General features: G+C 42.6%; 1 protein-coding gene across 1 annotated transcript in view; it reads right to left on the minus strand.

Moving 5' to 3' along the window:
- alk (ALK receptor tyrosine kinase) overlaps positions 1–13293 on the minus strand; it is a gene marked incomplete in the record, with an annotated part of 374845 nt that overhangs the window by 185579 nt on the left and 175973 nt on the right. The window contains 1 exon segment of the mRNA XM_070547101.1: positions 4353–4505. Within this exon segment, the coding sequence (XP_070403202.1) occupies positions 4353–4505 (153 nt within the window).

Here is a 13293-nt window from a genome sequence, read left to right on the forward strand (position 1 = left end):
TCCTGCGTTGTATCTTTGTGTGATCCTTCAGAGAACCACACTAAAACAGACATTTACTGAGATGCTGCTCTAAAAATCAACATCAGGGATGCAGAATCTGAGAGAAGGCAGCTTTGGTACTTAACAGGGAGAGCAGCAGGCTTTTCCTCCTCAACATGTTGAATGTTTGACCTGAATCCTCGACGCTCAGCCACCAGGTGACACCCTGAGCTGGCAGATGACAGACGGCCTCGGGGCCACTCCATCACAAATAAATAAATCAACTGCTCCAGCAAACGGCGCCTTACTTAATATCTCCTCCTGCCAGTCAGCTCCTACTCATGCTTCTCCATTATCTGTGTGAGCGGCAGAAATCGATGTGTTATCATTTTCACACTGTCTTTGGCTGCACGTGCACGCTCACATGCGCAAACACACACATCTTGGGTCTTTTTTTTGAATCCACAGAGGCCTAATTCACAGTCTGCGTTGAAGTCGTCAGAGCCGACTCATTTTCCATCAATTAGCGTCACAGGAGATTGGGCTGGCGCGGGAGATTTTGGTTTTGCATTGTTTGACAGAGAATGCTAATTTCTTAAGCCTTATCCTCTCTGCAGAGGCTGCTGCAGGTCTCACCCATTCAAAAAGCTTCCTTCTCCTGGTTCAGAACAATTGTTAGAACGCTGAGTTTGAATCGTTGCAGAATATTTCTGTTTTAAACAGCATTAATTATACCCCAGAATACACAGAGCAGTCATTTTAGCATGGATCCTGCTCAGCCCAGGTAACCTTAATGAGTCCTCCACGTGCATCCAGACAGCTTAAAGCAGCATCTCTGGATAAAAGTACCACAGCCTTCTTACAGGCTTCAAAGTAGAGCGTCTGAATCTGGAGCTGCGGAAAACAGCTCCAGCATTCCTACAGATCACAGCACTTAAGTATTCCTCCCTTTCTTCACCCTCTCATCTGGTCTAAAAAGCAGCAGTAAAATATGTGGAGACAGCAACCCCCTCGTCTCTATTATTCAAAACACACCAACAGCATCCGAGCCAACAGAAGACCAGTCCGATTATGCACATAACTTCACTTTATACCAGAAAACGTCTACCTTTTCAAGTTCTCTTGCATTCATTTTTGTGCATACTTTTCATAAAGTTGAAAAACAGTAACAATCAGAAAGCATGAAAAGCTGTTGCTGTTAATTAAGGTGGCATTTCATCATTAAAATAATAAAATCACGATGTGCTCATGGACATTTTGCTCCTGGACTCCAGCAGAAAACGATAAATGTCACAAAGTTTGCTCACTTATATTTTGAGACAGTAGTTTGAACTCTAGGATGTTCCAGACAGTTGATCAGATGAACTACAAAGTACCTCTTAAACATGAAAATGTACTTGAGCACAAAGATTTCCACTGAATCTATGAAGAAGGCTTTAGTGGGCTCAAGAAAGTCCAACAAGCGCCAGGATCGGGGCACAACCATCACAAAGCTGACAAGATACGAGCGTTACTATGGTGACCTACCAGCTAGTAGTAGGGGTTGATTAAATGCTAGTAGCAGTTACCATGGTGACTTTAATTTCAATAGTAGCTGACATGGTAGCCTACCAGTCAGTAACAGTTACCATGCAGACTTACATGCTAATAGCGGCTAACATGATGACTTACATGCTAATGGCGAGTAACATGACTTACATGCTAATGACGGCTAAAACGGTGACTTACATGCTAATGGCAGTTAACACAATGACTTACATGCTAATGGCAGCTAACACGATGACTTACATGCTAATGGTGGCTAACACAATGACTTACATGCTAATGGCGGCTAACACGATGACTTACATGCTAATGGTGGCTAAGACGATGACTTACATGCTAATGGCGGCTAACTGATGACTTACATGCTAATGGCAGATAACACGATGACTTGCATGCTAATGACGGCTAAAACGGTGACTTACATGCTAATGACGGCTAAAACGGTGACTTACATGCTAATGGCGGCTAAAATGGTGACTCACATGCTAATGGCGGCTAACACGATGACTTACATGCTAATGGCGGCTAACACGATGACTTACATGCTAATGGCAGCTAACACGATGACTTACATGCTAATGGCGGCTAACACGATGACTTACATGCTAATGGCAGCTAACACGATGACTTACATGCTAATGGTGGCTAACACAATGACTTACATGCTAATGGCGGCTAACACGATGACTTACATGCTAATGGTGGCTAAGACGATGACTTACATGCTAATGGCGGCTAACTGATGACTTACATGCTAATGGCAGATAACACGATGACTTGCATGCTAATGACGGCTAAAACGGTGACTTACATGCTAATGACGGCTAAAACGGTGACTTACATGCTAATGGCGGCTAAAATGGTGACTCACATGCTAATGGCGGCTAACACGATGACTTACATGCTAATGGCGGCTAACACGATGACTTACATGCTAATGGCAGCTAACACGATGACTTACATGCTAATGGCGGCTAACACGATGACTTACATGCTAATGGCAGCTAACACGATGACTTACATGCTAATGGCGGTTAACACAATGACTTACATGCTAATGGCGGCTAACCAGGGTATCTGTAGGTTTAAGGGAGCCAAATTTAAGACTTTTTAAGACCTTTTTAAGGCCACTTTGACCAAATTTAAGCTATTTTTTAAATTAAATTTAAGCTATAATTTCCAGCTGTTGCCTGGAACCAGTGCTAACCACGTCGCGAACTTGGGATTAGCCATCCAGTTACCACTAAACTTGCACTTCCCCATGGCACAAGCTTCCACTAGCTTAACCAGCTAATGTGCTCATCTAAAAATAGCCCCTTTCACAACCAACTGAATGTGTACGGTTCCACTTACGCCAACATCGTACACAAAAAATGCTGAGCACTGACTAGAAATTCACAAAAATTTTATAGAAATAAAATAATCTTCTTTATTGGGTCTTTGGTAATTTAAGACCTTTGGAAACTTTATTTAAGGCATATTTGTCATTTTTAAGGATTTTTAAGGCCTTAAATTTGGAAAAGCAAATTTAAGACTTTTTAAGAACCCGCGGATACCCTGGCTAACACAATGACTTACAAGCTAATGGCGGCTAATATGATGACTGACAAGCTAATGGCGGCTAATATGATGACTTACATGCTAGTGGCGGCTAACATGATGACCAGCTACTAGCAGGGTTACGTACGTTAGTAGCAGTTCCCATGATGACTTACAAGAATCAATTACCGTGGTGACCCTAATGACCCACTAGCATTTAACATAGTGACCCATAATGTTTATGTTTATGTTTATGTGCTTAGCAGACGCTTTTACCCAAAGCGACTTACAATTTTTTTTAACCTATAGGGCATGTTGTGATCTGTGGGGGAAACCGGAGTACCTGGAGGAAACCCACGCATGCATGGGGAGAACATGCAACTCCACGTAGAAAGGCCGCAGCCGAGTTTCGAACCTGCGACCTTCGTGTTGCAAGGCAACAGTGCTAACCACTGCGCCACCATGTGCCACTGTGGTAACCACGATGGCAAACATGCTAGTAGCAGCTGCCATAACTAATTAGAAACTGGCAGTAACCCTAATGACCCACCAGTGGTTATCACAGTAACCTTAATGAACGTCTTGCAACAGTTTTAACATTTCTGCTGATCTTTGTATTTTTTATTATTCTCAGTCTGTTTAAGCATCAATATTAGTTTTTTCTATGAGCTTCATTTAATACGGAACAAGGTCTTGAATCCATGTTATGGTTTATAGCATGAAGACGGTGTGTGTAGGACCTTTTTGGGTCGTAGCTGGTAGCTTTCAGACTCCCGTCAGAAGTTGTCTCATTTATAAGTAAAACTAAATGTGCAGAAAAAGAAACAGCAGCCATCAGTCTTATCCACTGCCCAACTTCTTCCCTCAACCAGGTGGTATAATTCATTTTTTCTATTTTTTCCAACTCACTCTCATCTGGTCCCAGAACTTGTAGCTCATCACAGAAGAAAAATAAAAACATTCAGGGAAATAAATAGACCCTTCAGTCTCCTTCCATTTCACCATCACCTGGGGAGATGAGGTAATACAGCATGAAAATAAATGATGCTGCAGGAAGTGTGAGGTGTGAAGGCGGGAGAGAGAAGTTTAATCAACGCTGCTGCTTTACAGTTAGAAAAGTTCACGTCAGCAGCTGTTAGCTCGCCTGTTTCTGTAATTAGAAAGCTCTCCTCAAACACAGCAGCATCCCATAATACTCCAAAGGAAGCAGAGGACAGTTTAACATGAGCAGGCACAGTCAAAAGATGAAATTCCCCTGGAAGGAGGGAAGGCGATACCTTCATTCTTACCTTCCTCCCATCCCTGAGGACTTCCCGTTTTCTTCCCGGCTCTCCCGCTCCGCTCCTCTTGTAGGTTCCCGTCTGCCACGATGCTCCACGTGAACTCTGGGATCTCCTCGGTCTGGGGGTCACATGTTCCTCCTTTACCCGGACACTGATGATCTGATGGAGTAAATCACATTTATGTTAGGAAGGGGAGACGGACCTTAACCACCTCCACGAGAGCTTCACAGAGTCACCTGCTGTTGCATTATGGGTAAGCGTATGGGCGTGTCTCTGTTATGACTCATGTTAAAAACAACTTTGAATCTAATTCATTCTGAAATAAAGTCCAGTTCTGGTTGAATGACGGAGGCTGATGTTGGTTTCCATGGAGACAGACTGAGGACCACTGCTTGTATCTGGGTAGACACCCAGAGTTTCTGTAATCAGGGCCAGCTGATCTATGGACTCATTTAATCTGGGATTGATTAATCAGCCTTGTGTCCATTTTATTGGGCTCCATAAAGTTGTGCTCTTTTGTCGTAGGTGCAGTTCAAACTCCTCAAATGTTCCTGTTTAGTGTTTTCCTCCATGCCTTCCTGTCATGAACTTTAACCTTTGACCTGCTTCCTGAGACCTTCCGAGTCTGGACCGGAGACGTTGTTGCTCCTGTGAAGATGACTCATCATTCTCCTGTGGCCCTTCATTGAGCTTCGTTAGTTTATGTTTAACAGCTTGTTATGGAATCAGAATGATTTGCTTTTAGCTGAACAGATTTGAATCAGGAATCGAGACTGGGCTGGTGTTCGGATCTGTCCGGACTCCCAGCAGACAAACCTCGTGAGGGCTGGTCCCTGCGGTTTGGTAAATCACCTCTCAGACAGTTTGGTCTGGCCTAAACAACGTCTCTGCAGGAGACAAACTCCAGTCTCGTATAATAAAGTCGCACCGTTAGACTCAGACTGAATGGAAATGTTCGATCATGAAAACCTCTCCTGATGCCGTCGGCTGAAGCTGACCGACTTCTCCTTTCTTTTCTTTATATTCATGCAACAGACTCGGGGTCTGAGGAGGATAAAACGATGCTTTTTGTGCATTTTTACACATGTGATAAAGATTAGTGACTTATCATCCTCCACTTGTATCATGTACAATGTTTTTAGTTCATTCAAATAATTATTTCCTCCATGATCAAAAATCTGCATAAAACAATTTAAGATTCAAAGATTCCAAAACGTTTATTAAACCACCGACGGAAACACCAGATTGGCTGACTGAGCATTTTAAAGGAGCTTTATTCAGGTTGCATTTATGTGGCCTGATTTACAACATGGACCACCTGACACCTTCTAGAGCCGTAACTCCTCCAAAAGTGGGATTGCTGCGCTCGTCTCAGACCTTAAAGTCCATGAGAAGTGGAGAGGAAGGAAAGTTCACGGCGGCAGCGACAGCTTTCCTCCTCAGGTGTTTGTGTGGAGGAGCGAGAGTCCAGCAGATGTTTCTCCTTGCTCTGAGCTCAAGTAGATTAAAACAAGAACTTTCAGCTTGGTCTGATGGAAACACCCACCGGTGATCACAGGTCTTAGAGTGGAGAGAGGCCAACGCCAAAGACAAACTTTTTACCTCAAAAAATAATATTTAGGAGCAAATCCCCGCAGATAAAACAAGATTAACCGAGAGTTTTCCAACAACACACCCGAATCCTCAACAATGTCACTGAAAACACTAAATATACCTCTGGCAGATTTACGCTTTTATGGAGAAGCAAAGCTGAAAATCAGGCAGACGAAGCGGAAAATAAACTTTTAGACTAAAATAAAAAATACATTTGAGCAAACAAATGTTGGGAACTACATTAAATGCAGAATGTGTGAAAACAAATTAGCATCATGAGCTGAAACTGTAAAGAGATGGTTAGCAGGTGAGTAAAGTAAGTAAAACTTTATTTATATAGCACTTTTCACAGATAAAATCACAAAGTGCTTCACAACACACATAAAAAGGCAAAACAGGACAGGAGCACAAGGTCAACTTACATAACAGCTTGTCTAAATAAAAGTGTCTTCAGAGTCGGCCACACGAAGAAACAAGGGCAGGGCGTTCAAAGTCTGGGAGCTACATCTCTAAAGGACAGGTCCCCTCTAGTTTTAAATCTGGTCTTAGGGACCTTCAGTAGGTTCTGACCAGAGGACCGTAGAGTGCGGCCAGAAGAGTGAGGGATTTAAAAGTCTGATAAATATGGTGGAGCTTGTCCATTATGAGCTCTAAAAGTCAAAACTAAAAATTTAAAATCAATTCTAAACTTGGCCGGTAGCCGATGTAAAGAAGATAAAACTGTGTTATGTGAGCCCTATATATATATATATATATATATATATATATATATATATATATATATATATTGGTTCCTGTTAAAAGCCTTGCTGCAGCGTTCTGGACCAACTGCAGACGACTGACATCTGATTTGTTAAAACAAGTAAAGATAGAGTTACAGTAACCTAAACGAGAAGAAATAAAAGCATAGATAATCATCTCCAAGTCCGATTTTGAAGTAAATGCTCTCAATTTGGAAATGTTTCTCAAATGATAAAAGTAGTTCTTTACTAAATGTTTTGAGTGGCAGCTCAAAGACATGGACTGGTCAAAAGGAACACCAAGGTTTCTGAGACTGGTCTGGACTGAGGAGCTCAGGGAACCGAGGTGTTGTTCGATTAAAAACATTTTCTGTTCAGGAGCAATGATCAGTGTTTCAGTCTTGCTTGAGTTCAACTGAAGACAGTTACTGGCTAGCCAGTCCTTAATACGCGCAATGCAATCAAGATCAGCTAACTTGTTAAACTCTGTGTCCTTGACAGAGCAGTACAGTTGCATGTCATCCGCATACAAACGGTAGGATACATTAGTAAAGCTTTTAATAATCTCCCCAAGAGGGCAAATATATAAAAGAAACAAAATTGGGCCAAGGACCTAGCCCTGGGGAACACTGTGAAGCAAAGATGTGACTTCAGACCTAATCTTGTTTACACATAAAGAAAATGTCCTGTTATTTAAATAGGAAGACACTCAGATCAGGTGTGTTCAGAGAGCAGCACCTGGGAGGGGCTTCTCAGAAATAACCAACAAACATAAAAGCTTAAATCAATTAGACTTTAAATTGTTTTAAGTAAATCAGTCACCTAGTTCTGTACATAAAATAGAAACAAAGAATAAATCAAACAAAGCAGAATAAAAACAAAGAAAATCATAATAAAACATTAAAAAGGTGGAAAAGTGTCAAACTCCAATAAAAGTGTGACATCAAATGTTCCTAAATTCATCTTTTAAACTTCAGAAATATTTAAATAAAGATAAAAGAAAAAAAATTCATGTAGGAGAGCAAAAATAAAATAAATTCTGACTCAAGGCTTTCCAAATCTTCATTCTGAAGTCAGACAGGAAGTAGTTTTGAGTGCTGATGGATCACCAAAATAAAAGCTTTCTATCTCACTGGGCGCAGACAGCTTGGATTTGACTATGAACAGATTTCTAGTCCTCAAAATGTCCCAAAGCATAAAATGACTTTCTCAGGTTTCCTGTCTGGAGTCGCTGGAATGATGAAGCCTAACGTAAACTCATCAGCTCCACAAGGGAGAGACGCGCAGGGACAGCAACGTTTTGCCTTCAGACTTCTCCGTCTACTGGGGAGTGTTGCTAAGCAATTCCCCACCAGGACACCAGAGGGCGTAGCGCTGTTCTGGGGTATCCCGTCATGTATCCAGTCCAAGACAGCACATTTACTATTTTGCTTATTCTGTGGTTTTTTGTATTTAAGAAACTTTTTAACACAGACAAACTTGTCCCTCATCCTCCTCCACCTCTTCATGCGCTCGCTACCTCTAAACCCACGTTTCCCGTCATTTCTGTCCATGAATAAAACACTTGTTGCGTATCTTTTCACTCCTCCAGTCACGGGGGAATTAAACGTTCATATGTTTAGAGTTTTTCCACGAGGGTTTCTTCGTGCTGCTCCATGCCTACTACTAGATATCCTCGGCTCTCTTTATGTTTTTGAGGGTGCAATGGCAATGCTGTAGGCGACTGCGGCATTCTGACCAATCACAAGCTTGCGTTCTCCTTCTCGCCGGATGGATTTTTTGGAATTTGAGCTCGACTCCGTCCGTCTTTGCGAGCCTGCTGGAGCACTCAGAAGGACGGATATTAGCGTTGCGGGCGTCCGTCCCGACCATCGACATATATACTGAACAATTCGTGTCCGTAGGCTCCAATTATAAGTTTTTGTGCTAAAATGGGAGGTGGCCACCACCGCCATTTTGAACGTGTCACAGGTTCCATCAAACCCGGACAATTCCACAAAAGGGAAAAGAGGTGAAGCTGAAAGGCTGTGATCAAATGACGACACCCGTCGAACTGAAGCGACGTAGCTACAAGCTAACCCAAAGCTTACGCAGAGGTGGGAGCTAAGCTAATGGAGGTAAATACGTAGCTACAACCAGAGTTAACTGTGCACAACACCAGAGCTTCTGAGTCACAGATGCGCCGGGCTGACCGCTGGGGAGAACCGGGTGGAACACAGAGGTCTCCCGAGAGCTCCACAAGCCGACAGCCGCCCAGCTGACAAGCGTCGCTGCGATCAGAGATGCGCCGAGCCGACCGCTGAGGGGAGGGGACCATACCGATAGTGGGAACCCAGCTCCACCAACATGTTATATTTCAACCCATTTTCTAAAGTGCAGCATTATGTTAAATGCACTGGGTTTTACCCTATTACATTTAAATTTCATGGTTAAACAGTGCATGTTAAAATCTAAGCTCAGCTCGGCAGTGACCTAAAATACATTAATATAATTTTACTTAGCGAAAAAAATGAAGTGGAGGCTCCTTGGACGCTCTATTAGTGCAATTAATACCACAGCAAATCATTTTGTCCAACAATTGCACAAAAAATATCCAAAAAGAACACAAACGCTACAACTACTGGTCTAAGTTGAGAGACTGAAAATGACCGAACAGTTTCCAGGAGAGACCGAGGCTCAGGCTGCTTTACCTGTAGCTAGCTCTGTGGTCACGTGGGTCTGATGCTCATTAATTATACAGAATTTTAGGCTTTTAATACACTTAAACAGAAGAGTGACAAAAAATTCACCCCCCTCAGAGTTGTCATGAGAGTAAACTAGATCATTTAAACCAAAAACATGTTTTGGTACCAGGCTGTAAACATGTTTATTTCTGTTGTGTTGGTATTTTTAACATGGGAGTCAATGAGGATTTGCTCGCTTCTGACACCAGCCCCTAGTGGATGAGAGTGGAACTGCAATTTTTGCCACTTCCTGTTTTGCTTCGTATCCAGACCCGAATTATGGGGGCTTGGTCCCGACGCAGACACAGAAGTATAAATTAGGCTTGACTCAGTTATTTCTTTTGAAAGAAAAAATAAAACCACTCTGCGTTATGGCTTTGTGTCTCCAACGCGCCTACAGAAAATGTGACTAAAATGCAAACACATTAGGACAAGAGGCGTTTTTGTGACTGAACTGCAGCTAAATATTTTCCTGTTTTCTTCAGGCTTAGACATGTTGGTAAGAACATTAAACTGAAATAATGTTTTTAAAACATTCAACAAGTGATCAGGGTTCAGTCTAATTAAAAAAAACATGACTCAGAAACATTCCTCAGTGATGATTTGTGGTTTACGAATAAAGAAATGATGAAAAATACATTTCAGTGAAGATTTTGACTGAACTGCATTTGGTGAGACGACCTTGAAAGTGCAGAAAGGAGAACTTTAACCAGATAAATAAATCAGTTCCACGTATAAATAACTTTTGGAGGGAATTTTCCTCTAACAGAACCTGAACATTGTTCTGTAAGCATGTCGCTTTCCGTCATTCTGAGGGGCTGCCTCTCATCTCTTTAGGGTTGATTTACATCTGAAAATCTGACAGGAACCTAAAATAAAATACGTGTGAGATGATTCTCCACAGTTTGTTGTTAGAAAAACAATCTCTCAGCCGTGCACGCTGAACGGACACGCCTGAATCAGAAATAATCATCCTTTGTCGGATGTTTAAACAGAAATATTACATTTTGTCCTAAAGAAGAACGTAGATCTGTGCACGAGTCAGAATTTATGTGCATTAATACATCAATGTAGGTTTTTATGTTGTGTCAGAAGCTGATTGCATGCACACATTTGCATTCTCTCTGCAGACGTAAGATTTCCTCGGGTGTCTCGTCACGTTTCCTGCTGCTGGAGATCACGTCACTATTCATGTATGCAGGAAGCGGCTTGGCGGGCTGACAGGAGCCGGCTCTTCTGTAAACTGCCAAATGTGGATGAAAGATACGATTCAACCGCTGAGAGCCCAGATCCAAAAACTGTCATTTCACTTCTCCAGCCTTCTGCTCGCATCAAATTACGGCAAACTGATCAACCGCCAACCCTCTACAGCCAACGGCTTCTTCATTCACAGTGACGCTTGTCGTTTTCAAAGCATAAAATGGATTAAATTTATTATAATAATGTCGTTTTTTGACTTCCCTACAACCTGCTTCATTTAATATTTTAATATACATCTACACACATTAATCACTATGAGTAGAAAGGTTATTTAGAAAAATGATGGGTGTCATTAAAATTTATTTCTCCTTTTGGCCGTGTTCGCCTGAAACTACCCTCCACTGACTCCTAAAGTGCTGTTAATTAGGAACAGGTCACGACAAACCGAGTCCCTGTGTAAAAATAAAAGACTGATTTGTCTCAAAGTGCGGAAAACTCCTGAAACAGCATCTGAATTAGAATCAGACACTTGCAAACTGTAACATTCATGTTTGTTTTAGTGGAGAAACTGAAATAAATCATTCCTCTTTACTGAATAAACCGTGAACGGAACAGGAAGTCTACAGGTAGTGTGCATAAAGTCAGAGAGATTCAGGTAAAAGTCTCATGTTCAGCTAGGGAGGCATCCCCAGGACCATTGGGTAGATTTAAACGAAGCCAGCCTTTGAAAGAAACGAGATTCAGGATCAGGAAACAGAAAAAACAGTTAGAATTTCGTCAGTTCAAGGTCAAGGTCAAGGTAACTTTATTAGTACCCGAAGGTAAATTTGATTTGCCATGTGACATGAGAATTAGCGCCCAGTTACACACACACTCACAAAATATACACACATACATAAAAATACAAAAAGTATAAAAACAGTTATGATTTTACTGAAACTGAGCTAATTTCTTCATGTGGTAGCAGCTGAGACGTCTCTGACACCAAATCGACAATAAATCTATCATTTATCAGCCCAATGACCGTAGTTTTAAACCATTATTAAAACCAGCAGGACCCCCCCCACACACATTTGAGTTGGTTTAGTCCAACCCAGCTAGCTAACTAGCTGTGATCACAGCCGGCAGGCAGCAAGAAGAAAGGAGCAGCCAGGGCAAGGTGCAGTTACAGCATAAGTTACTGAGTTCAACATTAGAAAGGTAGCAGTGGATATAATGCCTTTTGGTTTACATGTTTCAATAGCATTAAGATAAACGAGTGTTGACGATCTTGACAGGGTTTCCTCCCCCCACCAGGATAAGCATCACTTATTCATGTAAAATTTATTTATTTTTTCATGTCTGACTTTAACCGCATCTAATACTGTATTACGGCGTGAGCGCAGCAGCGACAACTTCAGATCGATGTGCGAGCAGCCTGAGAGGTCGGGTGTTTTCATCTGAACCCTTAAAACCTCCAGCAGGCTACGTTGCACTATTGACGTGTTTGCGTGCGGTGCTAACAACTTAGCGACGGGGCATGTCTCGGAGAAAGCGTAAAAACACGTTGGATGCTTCTTCTGAAGCAAGAAGGCGCTCGCGCAGGTGCACGCTGCAAGCTGCTCGTCCTCTTTACGCAGTGGTACCTTTCTTTTTTACTGGCTTTTATTGGCGTTTTATTGGCTTTTATGCATTTTTGTTGTCTCTGATGCTTTTTTTGAATGGTGTGGATCCTCTGCTGACTTACGATCGAGCCGCGCTGCTGAGGCTTCGTCCTCCCGTTGATGTAGCGGGCTCCGTGAGCTGGGAACCTCACGGATGGTGCTGCTGGTTGGACTGCCCGTGTGCTCTCTTCCCCCATGTCGAGATGGATTGCACCGCGCTGTGAATTCACAGACTCACATAATTGTTGGGATGAATCGTAAGCTTGGGACTTTGGCGGAGATTCATTCTTTGGCACAAAAGATGGATGCCATCAAGGAGAGAGTGGACGAATCAGCACGGATTGGGATAGATTAATGTCCATTATTGGGATTTTGAGAGGTTGAGGACCAACAAACTGTAAGACAGAGAGGAAATTATATCTGTCTGGCCTCAAAACAATTTCTAATCGGAATCTGGCGTCCTTGAGCCTGCAAGGCTACAACGAAAACTCCCCCCTCAGAAGATATGTGGAATGTGTCGTCGCTATGGCAACTCAACTCTTCTCCTTTCCCAGCCTGGGCGGGACTGCAGGAAGGCCGCTGAAACGTTCCAGGGTCACTGCAACCCTCCAACCCTCAATTCTCCTCCCCCTATCCACACTGAGGTGACATGCGTTGCTTATCGTGGCTGCAGGAACTGAAGTGTGGATAGTCCCAACCCACCCCCCACCTAGTGGACACTTATGTTGTGTGATGTCTGAAGTCTGTTGCATATCTGTCTGAGGTGTTTTTTTGCAGAGCAAAGCTGCCCTCCCGGTGGAGGGTAACTCTGAAGTGCCTTTTTTTCCCTCCACCTGAACCAATCCTCATGTAACCCTCTTATCTCTATTAAGGTAGCGCGACTCAGGGTTGCGAATGACCACAGTCACCAGTTCTTGTCATGTGTCATGCCCATGTATGTCTGATCTCTGAATTGTGTGTACTGAAACTCTAATTTCCCTCTGGGATTAATAAAGTATCTTTGAAACTTTGAACTTTGAAACTTTGAACTAGCGACTAGCAACTGGAG

The sequence above is a fragment of the Nothobranchius furzeri genome, chromosome 18 (assembly GCF_043380555.1).
Source record: "Nothobranchius furzeri strain GRZ-AD chromosome 18, NfurGRZ-RIMD1, whole genome shotgun sequence".
Taxonomy (NCBI): domain Eukaryota; kingdom Metazoa; phylum Chordata; class Actinopteri; order Cyprinodontiformes; family Nothobranchiidae; genus Nothobranchius; species Nothobranchius furzeri.